Genomic DNA, 25,233 nt, shown 5'->3' with positions numbered 1-25,233 from the left:
GGCTGCTATGAACATAGTGGAGCATGTGTCCTTTTTACCGGTTGGGACATCTTCTGGATATGAATATATTTTCACTTAAGTGGATTTATATGGTAATTAAAACATGGACAGATATTCCACTTCACTAATAAGCAGAAAAAAAACCCAGACCATTTGAAATATTATTTATAACATCACTTGATAGGCAAAGCCAAACAAGTCTATCAAGTGATAGAGAAAGTGCCGATGGGGAGTGGGTATAGATATATCTTTTATAAAACATTGTGGTATCATCTCTTATAACTGGAAACTGATATGTACTAGCAGCCTTCAAACTTAACATAAAATATAATTTGGAGCCCAGCAACTCCAAATTATAGGTTTATAACTCTAAGAGACTCTGTGAACACTTCAGGGTACATGTATGAGAATGTGACAGTAGTTAAAAAAACTAACTATAGCACATTCTCATGATGGAATTTTATATAGAATTCACAATGAATGAGCTACAGCCATTCAACAGATGGATTAATGTTAGAATTGAAGAAGTTCAAGCCTTAGAGGATTATACAGAGCACAGTTATCTATCTATTTATCTATCTACCTACCTACCTATCCATGTATCTTCCTTTCTTTTCTTTTCTTTTCTCCTTTTTTTAAGCTAAAAACAACCTAAATATAAATGGACATAATTTTGGAGAATATATAAAAATTGTATGAACTATATAAGAAGAAAATGGAGGAAATGATAAATAAAATCAGTACAATAGCCACGTGTACACACCTTTAATCCCAGCACTTGGGGAGCAGAGGCAGGCAGATCTCAAAGTTTGAAGCCAACCTGGTCTAGAGAGCAAATTCTAGAGCAGCCAGGGTTATACAGAGAAACCATCTTGAAACAACTCCCACCATAAATATTTTTTAATTCCTTAATCAGAAGGTAAGATGGGAAGAGCAGAAAGCTGTATTTCAAAGTTGGATGATTTTTTAAACAATTGAGATAATTAGTTAAAATGGTCTGAAGATAACTGAGAAATCCAAGGGCTCTAAATCTGAAGAAGCAGAATGTTTTCAGATAAAAGCTTAAAAAAGAGGAAACTCAGTATGTAAAAGAGACAAAAGCAGAACTTCTTTGGCTGAAGTAGGCAGGAGGAAGTCTAAAGACCTGGCAGGCTGTGTTCAGTGTTAAGTTTTACCTCTCTCTCTGTGTGTGTGTGTGTGTGTGTGTCTGATGAACAGCTGTTAGTAAAATATTTTATTCATGATGGGCAGTGGTGGTGGCTTATGAGCACCAGCACTTGGAAGGCAGAGGCAGGAGGATCTCTGAGTTCAAGGCCAGCCTCGTCTATAGAGTGAGTCCCAGGACAGCCAGAGCTATATAGAGAAATCCTGTCTTGAAAAACCAAATGAATAAATAAATAAAATATATAAATAAAATGTATCTTATAGATTAAAAAGATCTATATTTTAAGATATATAAAAATCTCAATGTATATCTCAAAAATATATATTCTCTCTCTTTATATATAAAATTCTAAATGCATCGATTGTATCTGAGCTGTGTGTGATGGCTCATGCCTCTAACACCTGTACTCAGAGGTCTACGGCAAGGGGACTGCTGAGCATTTGAGGTCAGCCTGGGCTAGAGTGAGACATTATCTCAGAAATCAAAGACTCAAAAAACCCCAAACATAACCCACCCATCAACTGTGGGAGATCTGTCAAACTTCAGTTTCTAGGGCTTACAAAGGGTGTATCATCTTTTTTGATGTGGTTTATGAAAGGTCATTTCAAAACATACACTGCAAAGCACAATACTTGAACAGCCGAGACTGGGGCTGGAGGGATGGCTCAGCAGTTGGCTGTTCTTGCAGAGGACTCAGGTTCAACTCCCAGAACTCACAACCATCTGTCACTCCAGTCCTAGGGATCCAATGCCTTCTTGTAGCCTTCTCAGGCTCAAGGCATTCACGTGGTGCACAGGCATACATGCAGACTAAACAGCTATACATATAAACATAATTAGTTAAGAATAAATACATCGAAAAGGCTAGGACTGTAAATTAGAGGCCAGCTTGGGCTACACAGTGAGACTATCTCAAAAAACAAAAACAACAAATCCAAAAGCCAACAAAACAAAACAAATTCCACCACACTGTAACCCACGTATTCAACAGGTACAGATTTGGCCTTGTCCTGAGCACCAGCAGCAGTGAGCAGACAGGGAAGAGGATGAGAAGAGACGGAAGATATGACACATAAGGTCATGCATTTGCAGCAGGACCTAAGAACACCTAAGGTTGGCAATGAAAGAATAAGGGTGTCAATGTCTCTGAAATACAAGGTGTAGACAGAGATACCTTGGTAGAGATGCTCACTGCACTTCCCCTCCCTAATAATTAGATTGGGTAGCAGCAAGGCACCAGGCCGACACAAGGTAGAGCTCTGAGGACTGACTCCCATCTTACCACTGCTCATGACGTTGGGCTACGACAGCAAGGAAACAGAAGAACTGAGTAGCAGCAGTGCTGGTGAACATTAAGACAAAACTGTTTGCTGAAGCACACACTGATTCCAAACCCACACAGTACTGATAAGAATAAAATAAACGACCAACACAGGTACCCCGAGTGGGTTTCTCTTCACTGCTGGGATTTTCTGAGTGGATTGCCCTTTTAAAAATTTTACCTTCTGCAACTTCATCCAGTAACACAGTAATTTTCTTGTCTTCTAATAATCTATCTTTTAAAAATTTCATAAAAATCCCATTTGCCAACCCAGAATGCTGGATTTCAAAGGCTTCTGCTCCTTGGCACCTTAAAAACACCGAAAAAAAAAAAGGTGAAATAAGGCAGGCACAGAACACCACAACCGACGTGTTGACTGACTGAGCACACAGCAGAAGGCAAAGGCAGAATGACGGTATCCAAGGCTGGGAAGTGGGGTGGGGGGGACATGCTAGGCAAAGGGCAGAATGCTTCTTCCTCCTAGTGAGGCTAAGTAGACAGGTGTGTAGCTCAATGGACACTAATAGGCTTCATGCAATCAGTCTATGCTGTGTACAGTGGAGCACCCCACACCCCACAAATAAGCTTCTCTTTCAGTTGCCCTCAGCGGCTCCCAACTAGAACTCAGCTTGAGGCAGCAGTGAAAGGTTCTGCTGCTCCGTGAGAAGGCACCGAGATGGAAGTGCATGGCTAAAGTTCTCTATCAAGCACACCAAGAAGGGCGCCCATGGACGCTTCTGTCTCTAATCTACAATCGAAACAAAGACATGATGGACATTGAATGCAGCGATGCTTACGTGGCATATCCAAACACAATGTTGGCAGTGACTTTCAGTGCGTCCAAGATTGGAATGGTATCATCGTAGTCATTTCTATTAATATGCAACGGAAAGGTAAAATGGGCAGATGCAAGTATGAGAAATTACACAGTGTTCTTCACTGAAAAATATGCTACTACTTTCAGTATATATAAAATATAAAATGACAGATTCAAATCCACCCCCACCCCCACAGGGTTTCTTTGTGCACTGGCTGTCCTGGAACTCGGTTTGTCGACCAAGAAGACTTGCTCTGGACTAAAGGTGTCACCATCCCATGATTCAAACTCTTAGACAGCTACAGACTTATCCCAGGCTCCTACATTAAAAAAAAAATTATTTATTTTATGTATATGAGTACACTGTTGTAGCTGTCTTCAGACACTCCAGAAGAGGGCATCAGATCCCATTACAGATGGTTGGGAGCCACCATGTGGTTGCTGGGAATTGAACTCAGGACCTAGGCTCCTCCTACATTTTTAAGACAGTAAGTAGTCACCATATCTTTTGATAACTTTTTAAAGGTAGGCTCTTGCTGTGTAGCATAGGCTAGCCTCACATTCAATCCTCCCACTCTAAGCCTCCTGAGTGCTAGGACACTGCTATACCACAGAGGGTCTCACTATGTATCCCTGCTGGCCTGGAACTCACTATGTAGACCAGACTGGCTTTGAACTCACAGAAATCTGCCTGTTTCTGCTTCCTGTGTGCTATGATTAAAGCCAGTTCATACTTGGCTTCTTTGTTAGCTTTTAAAAGGAAGTTGTAGCTGAACTCCCCTCATTGAATTCTGACTGATAAAGCAAGCAAAAAAAAAAAAAAAAAAAGAAGTAAATTTGGGAGGAGTAATCACTGCTTCTGACCCTTGGGGACACAAAGGCAGACAAACATCCAAGATTTCCAAAGTCTGTGTCAATGATATTTCCCACTTGTAAGACAGGGCAACCTGGTGACTACATGCTCTAGATCCACACGTGTGGTTTCTTAATGTCTGGAGAGAATCTGCAGTGACTGCTAGTCACATGGACATGCATGCTAGAGAGAGTATATAACTTGTACCTTTCACAGCAAACAGAAAGTTAAAATAATTAGATATCCATACTAAAAATATATCTATATCCAGTCTGTTTCCAGAACCTCACAGTGCGTAGGGGTTCTTACCACCGTACAGAATTGCCTTACATAGACTTTGTCAAGGTTGCTACTTGATAGAGAGATGAGACATTTTACCTTTTCCGACACATATCCAACAGGAACACATTCAGGCCAGTCTCCTTTTCTTGCATTAATTTCAGTATGTTTTGTACGCATAGGCAATTTTCAGACCTATATGGATTTGGAGCATCAACAGGGACCATGAAACTGTTTCCAAAGTTTTCATAACCGTGCCCTGCATAATATAACAATCCTGGGAGTGGGGAAAGGAAAGATGTCAACTCTAAATGCACTTTCAACATTGTAAATAGTCTTATGTATACTTAGGTTTTCTGACAGAAAATGCTCACGTTCTAACATTTATCTTTGTATAACATTTTCATGGTTTTCAAAGCATTTGCATATACACAACCTTCTTTTAATTCAGATTTATAAAATTTATAATTTTAATTCAATTTATAAAAGATATCTACCCCAATATCATTTTGGGCTATTGAGACAGGGTCTCATTTTGTAGTTTGGCCACCTGGAACTCTATGAACCCAGGTTGGCATAAAAAATTGTGACAATCCTCCTGCCTCAGCATCCTGAGTGCTGGGATGACAGGTGTGAATTTCCATGCCTGGATCCTGTTCCTATGTCACAGAAGAGAAAACTAAACAGCTCTGCTTCAAGTCACATGGCTGGACTCTACAGGTGGTATTTCCACCATTGAATTAAGTTTGTAATTTTCTCGACTGACCACATCTTTGTCTTTTTCTGTTCTTTACCTGCATCTGTCTTTTGTTTTCACACTGACTCTTGTGTATTTGTAGAGATGTAGCAGGAACTGGACACTAACAGTGCATCAAGACAGTCCAGCAGGAGCCCTTGGGAAGGACTATTTAGATACCCAATCAGAAAGCCTGCATGCTGCCTCATCTGGCTTTAGCAAGATTCAGCTTCCGAGAAGCAACAACACTGAGGGAGGCTGAGCTTTCATTACCACAGATAAAAGAGAGGTGTGGTCTTATCACACAGTTGCTATAACCTCAGCAACTGCTTACAGTAAGGCACTTAAAACAAATTATGTTTTTTCCTTTCCAAAATGACTTGGACAAAGTGCAAGCCTTTTGTATCGGAGTCTACAATGATATTATAGCAAGGTGAGATAATCTTTATATTAAAAAAAAAACAGTGAAAATCATTGTATTTTAAGAACTCCATCTCTGACACTTCTAATTCTCTTAATTATTCAAGGAAAGGGGAGAATACATCAAGAAATTTAATGTAGTTAGAAATACAACTATGCAAATTAGATTATTAGAGAATTTGTTTCATCTTGGCTGTATGATTTTCAAGAATGTAGTTTGGTGCTGGTGAGCTGGCTCAGTGGGTAGGGGCATTTGTCAACAAGTTTGATTCCTGAGATCCACCTGGTTTTGAAAGGAGAAAACGGACTCCGGCAAATTGTCCTCTGATCAGGCACCATGACACACACTAACATACATACATACGAATGGACACACACTAAATAAATACAGGTAATTAAATGGGTTTTTTGAAACAAGGTCTCACCATGCAGAACTAGCTGGACTAGAATTCACTATATAGTCCAGGCTGGTTTTTAACTCAGAAGTCTGATATCTCTGCCTTCTAACTATTAGAACTAAAAGTGTGTGCCACCAGGCATGCACTTTATTAATCAATTAATTAATTGACAAATTAATTAACTATATCATAGCTATTAGTTTTGGGCTACAGATAAAGATTTGGTGGCACATGCCTATAATCCCAGTACTACAGAAACCTAGCCAGGAGGATCTTGAGTTTAAAAAGTTTTGGACACACAAGGAAACTGTCTCAAACAGAACAAAGGAAAATAATAAAATACAAGTAGTAAACCTTTCCTAATCAAGTAGATTTGCATTCTACTTTGCATAGTGCTCAGGTAGACTCCATAATGTTCATAACAAGGTAGGTAGTGGAACCATTCCCCTTTTATATACATAGGAACTTGAGACACCAAGAGGTTTAAAGGTTTACCCAAATTCAAAGGATTAGTGAGTCAGAAAACTAGACACTGGATGCAGGTAATCTTGATCATTGTACTAGTGTATTAAGATCATGCCTAAGATTTCTTTGGGTAGAAAAAGCTGAGGGGAGCAGGCAGGAGTATAAACTATAATGTAGTCTACACAATGACCTATCAGTACACTCTCATTAGCAGTATACACCAGCACAACGATCAAGATGAGTTCAATTTCTCTAGTCAAGCCCAAAGTGCCACTGAGTCCAAATCTCCAATCTAAAGGACAGTTTGAGTGCTATTAATACATTTTTTAAGTATGTGTGCATGCATTTGTGATGACTAGATGCATGTCTATGTGTCTGTGTTCACGCCTGTAGAGAGGTGTGCATACATGAGTGTGTGCATAAATACGGAGGCCAGAAGTTGATGCTGGATGTCTTCCTTGATCACTAGCTTACAAATTGAGGCAGGGTCTCTAACTCAAACTCAGAGATTTGGTCATCAAGTCAGCCAGTTGGCTTGTTCTGGGGATCCCATTTCTGTCTCTCAAGAGGTAGAGATTACGTTTATATGGGTGCTGAGGAACCAAACTCTGGTCCTTATGCCTATACACAAACACTTTATCCACTGAGCCAACTCTCTAGCGCATTTAGTGAATATTCAAGAACAGTAACAAAAATGGTAACAATGGATACAATAATTTAGGCAGCTTGATTGTGTCAGGAATGAGGTTATTTTTTTTTTTCTCTGTAACAACAAAATTACCTAACCACAAATCCAAAGCTATCCAATGGAGTTACTTTGAACTAAATGACTAACTCCAAGGCTGTCATATTCTAACCAAGTTTATTTAATATTCTCTTCCACAGAAGGCATAGGTAAGCCATAGGCAGTGATGAATTTACAAAAACATTTGATGAGGTGAACAGACAACCACACAGTTACTGTTTTATTTATCTGTATAACTATTTATACATTTATAAGTAAATTATTTCTATTTTTGGTTTTTGCTTGCTTACATGTTATAAACTGAATTACTCATTTTTTTCTGTTCTACTATAAAATTTCCTTCCTTTTCAATGAGTGGGCAATAAGAGACTATCAATTTGTGTCTACACTTTTCTGTATTTAAAGTTCTTCATGCTGAAACTTTTCCTTCTCCCCATCCCTGAAGGACTGGGAATATTAGGAGATGTCAAGAGATGCTCCAAAAGAGACATAAAAAGTCTCCTATGGCAAGCCCTATACCATGAAGCCTTTACCACACTTACATTTAATGTAGATGTGTCTGATGTTTTGGATAGTCACAATACTTCAAAATATAATGCAGCCACCCTGTTAAAGACATGAATCAGGATTTTAAGTTTTCTAGCTTTCTTAAGCTGTCCTTTGTTCAATTATTTATTAACCTTTACTCTTAGACCCCAAACTGAAACTGTTACAGTGGGGATTATGTAGTAAAGTGTGTACAGTGTTAACCAAACTCAAGTCTTGGCCCTTAACCCATCCTTTTATAGTTCTGGCTCTGTACTTAATAACAGGGGCAATTAAAAGTTCTGACTTAAACAGTTAAGGGGGGGGGGTGTGAGAGTTCCAATAACAACTGCAGTAAAAAAATAAGAGCAGTTGAACATATAACTATATACATAATTCTCATTCTTTATTTTACCAACCCAGAAACTTAAATTTAACCTAAATCAATATTTATCATTACTTTTTTTCTTATACCTCACTGTTTCTAGTAAAGTTTTAGGAATGAGTCACACAGGCATCTTAAAAACACATAAATCATATAACATACTTAAGCAATCTACTTCTTTTTAAAAAAGAACTTTCATTTATTGACGACTCATACAAAGTTAAATTCTCAAAAAACCACATTTTCATAAACACAATGTATATTCTATCACAACCTTTTATATTTAAAAGAATCTATATAATGTCAAGCATATATGAATATAATATACAATGTCAAGCATATATGAATGTTTTGCTACCTGATTGTATATAAAGCCAAGTTTCTAAACTTACTAAATGACTAAATACTGTATGGTAACTTTTACACTCAATAAAAAAAGGTAAGACAGTTAAGGATTCTCTTAAGAACAATGTTGTTTTAAAATGATAAAATAACCATAGAAACAAAGATATTAAGCTAACTAGTTATTCACAGTGGAATAAAGATAAAATTTAAAACATGTCAATTCAAAAATATGTTTACCTACCTTAATCTGACTTCCAACTTTTTTCTTTACACACACACACACACACATATATGGTATTATATATGTGCATATACACATGCATATAATATGTACATATACACACAAATGTATATATACAAATGTACACATACACACACACACACACACACATATCCATATTTTGCCTGTGCACCACTGTATGCCAGGAAATCTGGAACTGGAGTTATAGATGATTGCGAGCCACCATGTAGATGCTGGAAATAGAACTCAGGTCCTCTCAAAGAGCAGCAAGTGCTCTTGACTGCAGAGCCATCACTTCCAACTCTTATTTTGTGTATAACAGGAATGGCATATGATTATAAAAATGAATATTACAATTATCTTACCATATACTCCTTTGTCTAAAAGTAGTAAAAATTCATCCACAGCATTACACATCTCATATTCAGTAAGGTCCAACAATGAGACAACTTTGAAATCTAGTTGTCTTAATAAGTTGGTCAATTCATACACATCCACCAAAGGCGCTTTAAGCTTGGGATGCTCCCAGTAATTCATATTTCCTATCAAAAGGGCAACTTTGTCCTTTGCTGTAAGAAAAAAAAAAGGGTGGGGATTAGAGGAGGATGTAGGAGACTAACGAGGCAAACACCTAGAGAGAGGTAGGAGAATTCACAGCAGAGCTGGGCAGGGAGAGACCAGAGAGAGAAGAAGGTATTCCACAAGAACTTTTGTTCCCAGAGTAGTTGTGTGGATGCACTATCTCCTCTGAGCTCTAAGTTGAAAAATATTTTGAATATTATCATCATCATCATCATTACAGTATCCATGAATGTGGGCACACATGCATGTGTGTGTGTGTAGTTCAGAGGGCAACTTCCATCTTGCCAGCACTCTTTCTTAGCTTTCCTATCTGCCTGGGGTCAGGTCACTTGAGGAATTTTTGAACTTCAATCTTTTGACTTTGCTCAGACAGAAAGAGGTGTTTTAGGGTAGGGGCAGGCAAAAAATATGTACTTATGCCTTGAAAAGTGTCAGCGAGCATTTATGGGTACATCATGGCCTGAACAGTTGAAGGCTGGACAAAGCTTAGAGCTTAAGAGATTTCAGCATTGCAGCTTTTTTTTGTCGGTCCTGGGCTGGGGATGGGTGGAGGCAAGCTGTCAAGAGACCTATGCATTGACAGTTGCATAAATTAGAGCACAGAAAATTACAATAGCACACAATACTCGATAATTATCATTAAACGCTACATAACTGGTTTATATATTTACTATATAATGCTTCTCATTGTTCAATTTTATTTTAGAAATGATAAATTTCATCATTATTGTAGAGTATATGACTTCTACTCATACAAAGAAAGGTTACTTCTTAACAGCATATTGTAGCATGTCAGCAGCAGCCTTATACACCTCAGTTTTTACTGCATTTCTTGAATGCATTAGGACAATATTGAAAAACTGACCTGTATGGTCTAGTGATGTATTTCTTTTTCTTTTTTTTTTTTCTTTAAGATTTATTTATTATTATATCTAAGTACACTATAGCTATCTTTAGACACACCAGAAGAGGGCGTCAGATCTCATTATGGATGGTTGTAAGCCACCATGTAGTTGCTGGGATTTGAACTCAGGACCTTCAGAAGAGCAGTCAGTGTTCTTAACCACCGAGCCATCTCTCTAGTCCCAATGACGTATTTCTTTTCTTTTCTTTTCTTTTCTTTTCTTTTTTTTTTTTTTTTTCAGGGTTTCTCTGTGTAGCTCTGGCTGTTCTGGAACTCACTCTATAGACCAGGTTGGCCTCGAACTCAGAAATCCGCCTGCCTCTGCCTCCTGAGTGCTGGGATTAAAGGTGTGCGCCACCACGCCCGGCATATTTCTTAAAGCATATATCTATCATTCAGCAGTATGTAATTAATTGTATTTGGAAAAGAATGATTTTTAAAATACAAGAGTCCAAGAATGTGAGAATGTGAAAATATTAATAGTTGCCCAAAATTCTTTTAAAATTTTTTTGTAAATGATAATTTTTAAAAGTTAGATCATATAAGTTTTTAAAATTTAATGATATGGAAGATGATGGGTCTTACCTTGACAACTCTACTTGGGAAGCAAGCAGTTGATGGTTAGCAGAAGAGCTGGAGTGGACTTAAGAGAGGCAGAGGCAGGCTGAAATAAGATGACAAGGACCCATTCCAGAAAATGGTTGTGGCAGAAACCAGATAGAGAAAGCAATAGTAAAATTGAATTTGAGGAAATAAGAATAAAGACAATGTCAAAATGGCAAGCATGTAAGCAAGTCATGATAGATTTTAGATGAAAAATTCAAGAAATTTACTATAAAATCTTTTACTGTAAGAGCAACCACAAATTCTTGAACACAAATCATCTATTGGAAGAGGGAACATGGGCCTGGGAGTATAGCTCAGTGGTTAAGCACATGCTTAGCATGTGTGATGCTCTGGGTTCAATCCCTAGCATCAAGAAAAAGAAAACAAAGAAATAAAAATACTATTTTAGTATACAAAAGAACAACAACAACAAAAACTTTAGAAATATACTTACTAGACAATCCTAGACATTTTCCAGAACTTAAAGTAGTGCACTCTTCAAAAACTGGCACAGTGCTATATCATCAATTGCATGTTTAATGGATCTAAGTTAGTTATCCAAAAAGAGTTCATACTCCCAAGCACCTAGAAAAGGGTCTAGTATTTCTAAGTGCTATTAAGTATTTGTTAAGTCTTTGAATTTTTATAAAGAATGAAGATTTAGCATAAAATCTGATTAGTGCAATTCAGTCTGACTTCCTGTTACTCTGGTGCATTCAATCTTTTAATGACTCTCTAGATCCTTCAAAATAATGTCTGAATTCTTCAGTTTGGCACACAGAGCCATTTACACTCTTGCCACTGTATAGACAGGCCATGAGATCATGGTATCTTTGTCCTGGTATGGTACAGTCAGCTTCACTTCTAGGTATGTGCTGCCCACCGTGTGACTTTCTCCAAGCAGCATGTAATATGTGGGTGACACTGCCAGTTCTGAGCTGTGTATTAAAGAGGTCCTGACAGCCTTCAGTTCTGAGATATAAGCAGCAGCAGCAGCAGCAGCAGCAGCACAGAGAGGGAAGAGGCAGGATAGAGGAAGAGTCTCTCATCAGTCCTCACTAAGGTCCTATGGTTTGAAAGTGAAGCCTTCCTTTGTAGCCTTGGTCACCAACAGACTATAACTACATGAGAGACTCCAAGAAGGACCATCTGTAAACCCCACAGAATGAGACATAATGAAACTGATATATTTTTTTGAGACAGGGTCTCTCTGTGTAGTCTTGGCTGTCCTGGAACTCATTATGTAGGTCAGGTTGACCTCAAATGCACAGCTATCCTCCTGCTTCTGCCTTTTAAGTGATGGAGTTAAAGGTGTGCTCTAGTATGTCTAGCTGATGCTGTTTTTTTTTTTTAATGTAGGGAATTCTGGACTAATATTGCTACTTAATAGATAACTATATCGCCTGCCTGATGGCTAGCAGTCCTACCCTAAGACTCCACCCTCCAACAGTACTGATGTATTTGTTCACTCACACACCATAATTCCACACTCACCAAGTCTGCCTTTAGCTACATGAGGTCTCCTAAAGTGTCCTTGAAAATTCTCATTGACCCTTTCCTCATAAAGCCTTCCCTGACTCCCTAGACAAATCTGATCACCATATTTTAGGAATAATTTAAGATCATTTATCCATTTCTACTGTGGCACATACCACATTCATTCTCCTACTTACTAAAAGGTAGCAAAGAAATGAGATGTTTGATGCTTGGTGAACTTTATGATAAAAGCTTATCTTGTTCTTATAATATCAATGTCTGTGAAACGGCATGGGACAGAATGAACCAACAAGAAGCTACATAATCACTGACCCCAGGTACCAACCCCCACCAGCTACCAGCTACATTAACTCTGAGCAAGTTTTACAGTTAAGTTGGGTTTTTCTTTTTCTTTTTTCTGAGACAGGGTCTCCCTATGTAGCTTTGGCTGTTCTGGAATTTACTATGTAGGCCAGGCTGGCCTCGAACTCACAGCCTGCCTCTCCCAAATACTGAGAATCAAGATGTGTCGCACTACACCTTTCAGAAAGTAAAGTAATTGATCATTCCTGCTGAACTTTCAGTCTCTGCTCAGCTACTTTTTAGCTTGTTCTCTGTGTGCAGAATTATCACATGTGCTTCTCACTACAGAATACAGTAGCTTCGGCTTTGTCTGGATGACTATTACAGTTGGTCTTTCTCACCAAGTGAGTACTGAGGGTGGTGGTGCCTAAAGAAAGAACACACTGGACTATGAAATTTTACCATTAGAATGAAATGTAGCAGGCTTTTTTTTTTTTTTTTTTTTAAAGGGAGTTTGAGGTTGGCTTGGGCAATGTTAAGATACTATTTCAAAACCAAAACCAAAAAAGATAAAAAGGTGTTCAAAATTCTGATCAAAGCCAGTTAGCCATCATTTTAACCTGACTTCTGTACACCAGTATGTTTACTACGTCTACTCTTTAAGCACTAGGCTACTGAGCCTGTACATGCGGTCCTCCTGGATATGCTGCCTCTGTCTTGTTCTCAAAGCCCACTTAAATGCCACCATCCACTTCATTTTATCTTACTCCCTTTTCTTCCAATTGTAGGTGGGACAGCATACTTCTAAACTCACTGCTATCTACACGATAGTTTCCTAACTCCTACCTCACCAGAAGGCAGCAATAACCACTTCTTCCCATGGAGCATGAATGTTTCTTTTGTTTCTGTGTTGCCAGAAACAGAAATCACTCCTTAAAAACTACTTGAAGCCAACCTCCCCCTGCCAAAGAAACCCCCCCCCATCCAAAAATATTTTTAAGGGCTTTCTTCCATAATTTCTTTTATCCAAAATAAAAATCTGGTCCAATATCCTTCAAATAATCATAAATCAACCAAGTTAAATATTGTAAATTCCTTCACGAAAATAAAAAATTGAAGTTAAATACTGTAATTACATTTGAACATGTACTTTAAACTTAACTCACCCAAAGGCTGGCCAGTTTGTTCTTTATTATCTGGACAAGGATAAAAGAACAAACAGATGCTGTTATTCATGGTGTATCTTCAGAGCTAATGAGGTAACAAAAGCAATGGATGCAGACAGCAGCAGTATCACTAAAACACTATAAATAGAAGAGGTCACTGAGGCTACAAAGGGAAGGGGAGACAGTCAGAGGGTGAAGAGGACACAAAAACAGAAGGGAAGTGGATTTAATGTTGTATAGCATACTAGGGCAACTGTGTCTCTAACTTATGAATTTAAGAATAATTAAAGAAGAAGCTGTTAAGGCCCCCAACCCATACATTAATAATATCCAAGCAGATAAAAATGCTAATTACTTGGACTGGATCATTATATATACATATATGGTCACAATATGGTGCTTCATAAATAAGCATGAGTAATAAAAGGAAAAATGTAGAATATAGTTACTAATAGCTTATTTATAATTAAAAGAATTTTGACAAAAATATATGGGCTTATACTATCATACTTAGAATGAAATCATATTCACTCTCGAGTACCACTAGGAAGTGACACAGGAAAAGATGAAGTTCAACCCCCTGCGTGCCCAATACTTGGAGGGAGGGTTAGTTTATCTGCACACTGATACTATGGATGATGTGGGAGCCTATTACAAGCCTCACCACACATCATTTTCTTTACACTCAAAGGTTTGGTTTCTATGATTCTTGAAAATAAGGTAAAACAAGCCTGAAAAATGATAAACACTTAGTGGTGGGAAAATACTGAAGTTTCTATGAAGCAATTTCACAACTCTTTAAAAGGGCAATATATAAGGGACAAAGGTAGGGAAAGGGGTTCTATCAACACCAAGAGAAACAACTACTAGGATATTTTCAAACAGTTGTCAGTTCAGGAAATTTGAAGAAGTTCTTTAGCTGCACATGAATATGAAGATACTATAGCAAAAATAACCCAATGGTCACATGGCTTTTTGTTTTGCCTAATTTGCTCAGGTGCAGTCAGCAGAGACCAGACAGAACTTACAGTAACATGTTTTTAAATGAAATACAAAACTAAGCCAACAGTGCTAGAGGAACCGCTCAGAGGTACAGTGATAAGTAGCTAGTGCACACCAGCCCCCGGCCCCAGCACTATCCCCAGCATCATGAAACGAACAAAATCAAGCAAGCTAATTATGGTAATAAAATAGGGGGACCATCAGGCTTTCTGCAAATATTAAATATCCTCATGCCTTCTTAATGTATTTCTGTATGATTTGATTAAATCTATTCATAGGTTCTGTCATTGTCTTTCAGAATGCCCACAGCTTATGCTAATATCCTCTGTCTTTATTATACTACCGAAATGTCCTTTATCACATGATAGCTTTTTTTTTAACCTTAGCTTGTTCAGAAATCTGTTCTGATCAAAGCTTTCAAAGCATGCCTAGAGACTGCCATTGTTAGTCTCTTAATAGTTACCGACCACTGTATCGTTCTACTGCCAACTCTCTTCACTAACTGCCTTTCAGTTCTGATGACAGCGCCTCCCCAACCACTTCAGGGATGTTCTATGTTTGACAGTTTAGAAATGAACATGCCACTCCATCAGTACGGTCCAGTCTTCCACATTAAAAACAATGGCCCTCCTTCCTTTATAAGGAGCAACATGAGTAAAAGGCATCACTGCTGAGCGGTTGCAGCTCAGCGGTGAAACACTTGACACAGCATACACAAGGCCCTGGGTTTGATCCCCAGGAACACGCCAGAACAAAAACAAAGTTCTCAATTCTTTTTTTAACACTTATCTACTTATTTTGTTTGTGTGTTGGGAGCATGGTGCACATGTAGAGGTTAGAGGAAAATGTGCAAGAATTAGCTTTCTCGAAAGCTCCACTATGTGGGCTCTGGGGGTCAAACACAGGTATTCAGGAGTGGCAGTAGGTACTTCTACTCACTTGGCTATATTACTGGCCCAAGCATTGATATTTTATTATTATCCAAAATACTTTTTCAACCTTTATGGTCTTGTAATCAATAATATTTCTATATTTTATGTGCTTTAAATTGAACTTCATGTAAATAAGTTCAATAGTCTAAGAATGTAGGCAAGAATGTCTATAGCACCTTTACTGTTTATAATACTTACCAGGATGCCCCAAATTGTTTAATTCATCTAAAATAGAGTAAGAAAAAACAGATTAAGTTGAAATAATCTAACTGCCAACTTAGCACAAATAGTATGACTATGAGAAAGCAGTTATGAGCTGTTATATCATGTTACAGTTCATTATTAGTTGAGAATTTTTCAAAGTTAAGAGAAGCCATACAAATCCTGAACAGGTAAGAACACTTAGGACTTCTAAACTGTTTCACTTTGACTAAATTACAAAAACTTAAATAAACTTATTCACCATTTATTCAATGTTTTAGATACTTAATTCATAATTGATCTTTCAAAAATTAATAAACCTTTAACTCTAAGACACCAGGACATTTGATGAACGACTGTGGACTATTGCAGAGGAAGGTTCCTGTGCACACCAAACCTGGCTTCCCTATTATTAATATCTCATGTTAGTATGTTACTCTTAGCATAACATTTGTTTTCTCCCCAAGATCTATGTAGGACAGAAGAAGCAGTTACTGTGTCTCCTGACATGCTTGGTTGTGCGAGCTGCTCAGGCACTCCTTGTTTTTAACGACCATTTTGGTTTTGAGCGGTAGAATGTTCCCTGTCACTTGGGATTTGTCTGTTTTTTTAAACGGTTAGATTAGGTATGGTATGCTTTTGAGGGAGGTAGAACAGTTTCAAGTTAACTTGCATCCTTTATACACGTTTCATATAGAATAAATAATCTGAACAGAAGCCCTTAAAACAACAGCCATCATCAATTTGTTACTTATTAAATTTTATGAAGACAAAATAAGTTAGAAAGTTTATAGAAACAAACACACATGCAATTAGGCAAAACAATATAAGAGAGAAAAGGAGTTTGGTTAGGATTTCTGTCCGTGGCTTCCCATCAATAAGATTAACAGATGTGGGATTAGAACTTCTTATAAGAGAATTCTGGTTCAAATTATGATTAGAATCAAAACAGTAATTATTATTAGTTTACATGTTACCATAGAGATGAATGATAGGAAAATCAGGAAATGTGTAATTTAACATGACTCATTTTACCCAAGTAGAACCTAAGAAATACTACGTAACAGTTCAAGGAAGCAGCAATTGAAAAAATACTTTGCTATCCACAACCCTAATTTTTCAAATCAATGTGATAGTACACAAAAGGGAGGTAGTCTAAGTTTTAATATTTACTTATTACAATTTAAGTACAATGTTTTGGCTAATTAAAATAAGTTAGATGGATTTTCAGTTCTCTTTCCATGGTGAAAGTGGCATGTTGATAATCTAAAACACTGTAGTTTTGAAAATCCTTATATTATTTTCAAAATATTTAATAATTGATAAAATATATCAAATATATCTATCCTGAAATCTGTTATAGAAACTATGTTTGCCATTAAAGTGTATCTTAAGAAATAAAATAATATAAACAAATGCTTATTTAATATTTTAAATATATTTTATTACAATTAAAATTAACATTAAGAATTGCGAATATTCACTATTTCAAATAATTTATAGAGAAACTCTGGGTCTTATGTACAAAAGGAAATCAGCTGAAGATTACTTTAGAAGTGTCTAATAGTGAAAATGTACAAAACTTTAAGAAGTAAGACATGGTGTCCTTTAATAAGAACGACCTATTAGGGCTGGTGAGATGGCTCAGCGGGTAAAAGCCACTGACTGCTCTTCCAAAGGTCCTGAGTTCAATTCCCAGCAACCACATGGTGGCTCACAACCACCGTAATGAGATCTGACGCCCACTTCTGGTGTGTCTGAAGACAGCTACAGTGTACTTACATGTAATAATAAAATAAATCTTTAAAAAGAAAAAAAACCAACGACCTATTAGAGCTAGTATTTTTTCTATCACTGCACATAGTGAGCTAGGACACTCCACCTCTCCCCAGAGTAACCAGCATGCAGCATGCAGGAGACTTGGTCTTGAACCAAAGGATTACACTACCTTCAGTGCACTCCACTGCCTCATCTGTTCTTCCTTATGTTAGAGAAAACAAATGTGAACATATTGTAACTCATAATCTTAGGAAGGGTAGTCATTAAGTCAACAGAGATAAACACCACAGAATCATGTTATCTAAGCAACATATGCATCAATATTCCTACTCTTGACAAAGCCACTGTAAATGTATTCAATGTAAAAAGAACAAACTCCAAAACCACAGAACTCACAATGGGGAATACTGATCAATAATTATTTTTCATTTATGTGTCTCTGACTTTATATATTTTATTGAAAATCTTTTTCACCAAATCAATCTTTTTCTAATTCAGAACTACAAGAAATAGATTTTGATACAAATATTTATATTATGATATTAAGTATTTATGATAAACTGTAATACAAAAGAACTAAACTTTTTCAGTTTTTTGTTTTTGCTCATTTTACAAAACTTAGAGAATTAATGTAGTATGAATTCTCTAAAATTCTCAGATAAAACAATGTAATTCCTTAGATGTGATGGTTAGGGTTTCTTTGCTCACACCCTCCAGTGTACACAGCTTATCTTATGCTGTGATACTACGGCTTACCTATGATGACTTCTGCCTTCTTGCTATCTTGACTGTCTCGGTCATTATATACATGACACCAGTAGGTTCCTTCATGTTCTATATCCACATATGGAACCTGTATCAATAACACAACATACATTTTCCTCTTCAACACTAATTTATAAATTGCTTAAGGTAAAAATCATTGTATTTAAAAAATTTCTCAAATACAGCAGTTCAAAAAAATTATACATTCTTAAATTATCATCATTCATTAAGCTAAATATTAGTAAGCAAATGATAAAATTATTCTAACAGTATAAAGTTTGGCACAGTAAAATTTGACATTTTTTTGTTGTTTATGGAGGTAGGGTTTCTTTGCGAAGTCCTGGCTGTCCTGGAACTCACTCTGTAGACCAGGCTGGCCTTGAACTCAGAAATCTACCTGCCTCTACTTCCCAAGTGCTGGAATTAAAGGCGTATGCCACCACTGCCTGGCAATATTTGACATTTTATATTGAAGCCTGGGCTGAAATCCTGTTCTGTTGTAAATACAAGAAACTAATTAATACTGAAACATAAAGAACTTGAACTAAGAGTACCAAAAACATTCCAAAGAGTATGAGTTTAAGAGGTTCTTTTACATCTTAACTGTACCATTTATTTTATAAATTAACACCCCCCAAATCAATTGCCTACCGTGTAATGCTTTTTTGTCTCATGTGTTAATGGTGATTCATCTTTAAACCACTGGTAGTGAGGCATAGGACTTCCAATAGCAACACACTGTAACAACAACATACTGCCTGGCACCAGCCTTTGGGACCTTGGTTCAACACAGATTTGCAACCTGGATTCTGAGATGCCATCCATACTTCCTTAAATTAAAAGACAAATAAAATCTCTGGGTTAAACTTAAAACCAAAAATCCCCTATCATTTAAACAGAGATATGTCTAAGTCTATCCTTTAGTTTTTACAGTATTCAAAACCATACTTAAAGTGATTTTTCATGAAACTCCCACAAGTGTTAAAAGACATTTAAAGACAAAAAGAATACTGTGGTGAACAAAAACAGTTTCAAAATACTGAGATAACAGGTGGGTATACTCAAGAATATCGAAGTAAGGGGAGAAACTAAGCCAGAGACATTAGCAGGTTCAAGCTGAGCATCAGGCACAAGAATGAGAAGGCCCACGTCATCTTCAGGAACAGACATGTAGAGAACGACAATCAGAGCACGTGTGGAGTCATCTCTTAATGACTCCTGCATGACATTTACAAGCTGGAGTTATTTTAAATAAACATTTAAACAAACAAACATACACCTTCACTTATCACTCACCCTGGAAGCTGTCTGTTACTTCTGCCACATCACACACATCCAGCTGTGACCACTGGCTAAATTCAAAGGTGGAACTGTTGTTAACCCGACAGACATAAAAGCCTGCATCTTTTACATGCACTGTGTTAAAAATAAGTTCTGATGAATTTCCATATGGGATCTGCAAAAGATCAATGAGAGGGTATGCGTGAAGATTTCATCAAAAAAATCCAGCTTACAATACATGCTGTGTGAAATCTATGAACTGATTACAGACCTTTGAAAAGTATGTTTCTTTTTTCTTCAAATTCTAAAATGTTTGCTAGTTACAAAGTAAAAAGTAAGATTTTGGGGACTGAAATCAATCCACAGTGGTTAACAAATCCATTCATCAGCGAGGTTAACTGCTCCCAGGTTCTGAGGTGCTCACAGTAGAAACCCATCATTAGAATAGTACACGTATTTACACAACTGCAACTTTTATAAGTAGCATAAAAAAGCCCACTACAATAGAAGGAAGAAAACAAACTAGCTATTATTTTCCTTTCTGGCCAAATCAACTATGACTATATGGATAAACTGTTTTATCTTGGGACTTCACTTTCTCATCTATAAAACACTTAAGAGAGGCTGCTTAACTCAAACTGTATCCAGCTTCTCTGGAGTGTTTGGCTTCATGGAAAGCACAGACGTGACAGGAAGGAATGGCCAAAGTAAGGTTTTTTTCATTTTGGTCAGAACTTGAAGTAATGGTTAGTTTGTGTTCTCTTCATGCGACTCTCAGATTAGAGTAAATCTATCATAAATCCTCAGACTTTCACAACAACAAACATTCCCTAGTCTGCCCTTGCTCTTCTAGAATACCTTTTCTTTTTTGAGTATATTGAGGTTTTTTTTTTTTTTTTTTTTTTTTTTTTGAGACAGGGTCTTACAGTACAGCCCTGGCCAGCCTTGAACTCTGCATCCCAAGTACTAACATTAAAGGTGTGTGTGATCTGCTCAGAATCTCATCTTTTATGAGGAAACATACTTGATTTCTCATAAGTTAGATATATAAGCCTCTAACTTAATTAATTTAGCAAACTGCCATGCATATGCAAAAAGTTTAAAAACTTTTTGTGTGTCAGGATGCACACATGCGCATGCACCATGATGTGTGTGTGATGGTCATAGAAAAACTTTTGGGAATCACTTCTCTTTTTTGATCGTGTGAGTCTTAAAGGGCAAGAGCCCTTTCCTGGTGAGTTGCAGACCCATGTTTTTTTTCTGGTAATTCATCCTCTTTTCTTCTTTTCTTTTCTTTTTTCTTTTTTCTTTTTTTTAGACAGGGTCTTTCTACAGGTCCTGGTTTTCCTGGAATTCACTATGTAGACCAGGGTGGCTTTGAACTCAAAGATCTTCCTGCCTTTGTTTCTGGAGAGCTGGGATTAAAGGCATGCACCTCTATGCCTGGACCCCATCTTTTACATTTTTAAGATATATTTATTTATGTCACTATATATGTGCTTGCCTGTATATGTGTATGAACACCATATGCCTGCAGCACCCACAGAGGCCAAAAGTGGCTGTCAGATCTCCTGTATCTGCCATGTTAGTGATAAAAACCGTATCTAGGCCCTCAGGAAGTGTCTTAGCTACTGAGTCACCTCTCCAGTCCCGACTAATCCATTTTACCTACTATTTGTCGGGTCCAAGATCAGAATCTAAGAGTTTTTCCTTCTCAATAACCCATCTTCTATGAAATTGTTCCTGCATTTTCTTCTTGGTTTTAGCATGTTTCTTCCCTTTACCAAATCACTTTCAAAAAATACTCTAAATCCCTTCTATCACAAATTAGCCAACAAACACTTTTGTCTTTGCCTCCTTAGCAGCACTGAAGAAGTTGGTCATCCCTTTTTTCTTGAAATACTTTGTTTTTAATTCTTCTAACTCTTTTGACTGTTCCATCTTTTAATTTCTTTCACTATACACTCATTGTTGTCTCTCTAGATATCCAAACTGAAGTGTGATTCCCTTGCATGTATGATAAGCATGATCTGAAGTCACACTCTTTATTTTTCCTCCTAGACATAGACCTCTCCAGTCTTCTCAGACAAACAAAACAAATAAAAAACCACAGAGTAAACATGGCCAAGATACTCAAGTGGAGAAGTAGGAAGTCCTCCTTCTTTTTTTTTTTTTTTTCTGCTTCCTCATGCTCTTCATCTGATTTATCAGTCTGGCTAACCAATCCTCAAACACACGCTGAAGTATGCCCTGTGATTCACCTTCATTAACTCACTGAGATCACATGAAAGGTAATTTTTAGCAGCCCAGGCAATAGATAACCTGGTTGTTTTGCAGATCTCTGCCTTCTTCAAGCAACAAGCTTTTATGTAAAAACAAACAACCCCTCACCCCAAACACGAATCATTTGTTTAATCTAGGCAGTGGTGATACACACTTTTAATCCCAGCACTCAGGAGCAGAGATAGGCTGGTCTCCGTGAGTTTGAAGCTAGCCTGGTCTACAGAATGAGTTCTAGGACCCCCAGGGCTACACACTGAGAATCCCTGTCTCGGAGAATGAAAAGTTCCTTGTTTAAAAACTCTGCTGGTTCTTCATATCCTGTTACCATGCTGCTCATATTCTTCCTAGCTCTAAACTCACAAAAATGACCAGCGAGCCAGCCAGCCAGCCAGCCAACCAACCAGCTAACTAACCAACCTAAGTAGAATTAAAAGACATTTAAAAATTACCTCTTTATTCATTTTGAACCATTGATATTGTACAAAAGGATGTCCAGTTGCCCGGCAGCAGAGTTTTACAAACTGTCCAGCCAACACTGCCTTGGATTCTGGGTTTACAGTGATCTTTAATCCTTAAAATAAATGAATAAATAAATAAATAAATAAATAAAGGAGAGTTACAAAAGAGGGTTTGTAGAAAACAACAAATATTTTTGAATCAGTTATCATATTCATCTTTATCATAATTTATTTCTTCTTCTCTGTCAGTATGTATCTTCAGCTGAAAACTTTGTAAAGCAAGAAAAAACTTAACTGCAAAAGACTTGGATATACTCTACATCTTCATGGTTGGGAAGGAAAATTATTTGCCACGTTTCTCCAATTTTGAGAAATACTTTTCCCCCTACATGCTAACATTCTGAGAGCAGGATGCACCTTTTAAGACACCTGCCAGGCAGACATCATATTACAGTTCTCAATGCCAACTCACACAGATACCTGGTCATAAACACTCATATGGCCAGCACTTCAACTGAGTTAGGTGCCTAAGTAGTGCACAGGCTAGTTTTTTTTTTTCAACTAGACATGAACTAAAACCCTGAGAAATTGAGCTGGTGTCTGACTAGAGCTTCACCCCTACTAACTAGTGTTCATGGACCCTGCACACTACCAATTGAGAAAGGCAGTTATCAACATCTCCCAGCTACAAACCATGTAACCTCCAACAGTGACCTGTCTGATGGTGCACTGCAGCACAAATGTCACGGGAGCAACCAAACACTTCTGATTAAGTTTAAGGCCTGCTCCATGAGATGGAACCCATTGCTGACATCGCTAAAATGACCAAGAACCTGAGACTAGACAAGTCATGGGCCAAGGGGGAATACTATTATTCTGCAAAAAGAACACAGCAATAAAATGACCCCTAATGACATATTGCTATACTCACAGATCAGAATATTGTTCAACCCTCACCAGAGAAGCTGTTTCTTGTAGTAGATAGAAAGAGCACAGAGACCCACAAGTGGACAATGTGCAGAGAGACTTTAGAGCATCAGTTTGTCTTTTTTATTCTTCTCTCATATATTACATCCCTACTACAGTTTCCTTTCCCAGTCTCTACCTCCTCCTTTTCCCTCTCTCCCAGACTCTTGCTCTCCCGGCCCCTGCCTCCCTTCAGAAAAGAGCAAGCCTTCCAGGGACATCAATCAAGCATGGCATAACAAGCTACAATAAGACCAGGCACATACCATCACATCAAGGTTGGATGAGGTAACACAGTAGGAAAAGAAGGGTCTCACAAGCAGGCAAAAGAGTCAGAGCCAGCCCCTGGTTCCACTGTTAGGAGTCCCACAAGAATACCAAGTCATAGCATTTGTGCAGAGACTTAAGACGGACCCTCACAGGTTCCCTGATCTCTGTGAGCCCCCATAAGTCCGGGTCAATTGATTCTGTGGGCAGTGTTCTTGTGATGTCCCTGATGCCCTTGGTTCCTCCCATCCTTCCTCCTCCTCCTCCTCCTCTCCAGGACTCCCCAAGCTCACCCTAATGTTTGGCTATGGGTTTCCGCAGCAAGCACTCTGTCTTAAGTGAGGTATCTCCATAAAGCCCTTCCCCAAAAGGCCCAGGGATCTATACAAAAGAGGAGGTGGTAAGACTGATAAGAGCCAGAGATAGGGGATGGCTCCAAGGAAACAGTGTCTTCCAGAAACAGAAGGGCTGTGCACATATGAATTGAAAGACACTGTAACAGCATATGCAAGGCCAGCATAGAGCTCCACCCCTAAAAAGTCCAGGGACAGTAATCTCTAAAGAGTTATCTCTGGTTACAGTTCTATAATAACTGGAACAAAATATGGCAAAATCAGACTAAAGTTCTTCCTTTAGTCAAAATAGTCAAGAAGCTATTTGTAATTGATGCCAGCCAGCAAAGCAAAGGGAAAATCAGTTTTCTACAATGGAGCTGAATATATCAAGGGCATGCCCCCATGTCCAGTAGTTGGCCAGGCTGTATGTATGTGTTCATTTTATTTTGTTGGTTTTTTTTTTTAAACTGGTTGAGTTTTTTTTTTTTTAAAGATTTATTTATTTATTATATGTAAGTATACACTGTAGCTGTCTTCAGACACTCCAGAAGAGGGCATCAGATGGTTTTGAGTCACCATATGGTTGCTGGGATTTGAACTTAGGACTTTCCAAAGAGCAGTCAGTGCTCTTAACCACTGAACCACCTCTCCAGTCCGAGTTTTGCTTCTTATTTTGTTGCTTGGTGTCAGAGAGAAAACAAAGTTGGGTGGGTGGGGAGGAAAGGGGATCTGAGGAGTTAAGGGGGGGGGGAATGTCAAAGTAGATTTATGAAAAAATGTTAAAGAAAAATCTGTTTATTATTATGTATGTGTATATAACCATGATGTATGTGTGTATGGTACATGCACAGGTGTTTATACATGTATGCACTTGTGATGAACACTAGACACATCAAAACTAGAAGCAGTTTAACAAATAATTCAAGGAAGACAGATCTCGAGCAAAGCAGTCAACCCCTGTGCTGTGGAAAAGCCCACTGAGACAGCTAGCAGAAGTAGGGTGAGCCCATTCCTGGGAGCCTCTTTAGAAACTGTATTAGGTGCAAGGACTTAGGAGCACACATTTCAGAGAGTCTGCACTTACCTTCAACTTCATGCTAGTGGTCACTACAAGTGACTCCCAGCTCTGCTGTAGCTACTTTTAGCTTTCAGAACAAATAAACAGAAATCTAAGTTAGCTTCCCAAAAGTCAGGGATCACTATGCTACAGTTATCTCTTTTTTTTTTTTTTT

General features: G+C 37.8%; 1 protein-coding gene across 2 annotated transcripts in view; it reads right to left on the bottom strand.

Moving 5' to 3' along the window:
* Positions 1-25,233, bottom strand: part of Malt1 (MALT1 paracaspase) — a 48,852-nt gene that overhangs the window by 11,854 nt on the left and 11,765 nt on the right. The window contains exons 3-13 of one of the 2 annotated variants that reach the window (XM_021150577.2): positions 22,425-22,546; positions 19,708-19,867; positions 19,063-19,241; positions 18,403-18,499; positions 17,816-17,848; positions 15,865-15,891; positions 13,733-13,762; positions 9,061-9,264; positions 4,535-4,712; positions 3,284-3,358; positions 2,668-2,795 (exon numbers count right to left, since the gene is read on the bottom strand). In XM_021150577.2, coding sequence (XP_021006236.1) covers positions 2,668-2,795; positions 3,284-3,358; positions 4,535-4,712; positions 9,061-9,264; positions 13,733-13,762; positions 15,865-15,891; positions 17,816-17,848; positions 18,403-18,499; positions 19,063-19,241; positions 19,708-19,867; positions 22,425-22,546 — 1,233 coding nt within the window. The remainder of the gene's footprint in view (positions 1-2,667; positions 2,796-3,283; positions 3,359-4,534; positions 4,713-9,060; positions 9,265-13,732; positions 13,763-15,864; positions 15,892-17,815; positions 17,849-18,402; positions 18,500-19,062; positions 19,242-19,707; positions 19,868-22,424; positions 22,547-25,233) is intronic. The other variant, XM_021150578.2, reaches the window with a different exon arrangement.

The sequence above is a fragment of the Mus caroli genome, chromosome 18 (genome assembly GCF_900094665.2).
Source record: "Mus caroli chromosome 18, CAROLI_EIJ_v1.1, whole genome shotgun sequence".
Classification (NCBI taxonomy): domain Eukaryota; kingdom Metazoa; phylum Chordata; class Mammalia; order Rodentia; family Muridae; genus Mus; species Mus caroli.
Note: the sequence above shows the minus strand (reverse complement) of the source record. Positions and strands in the feature narration are given on the sequence as shown.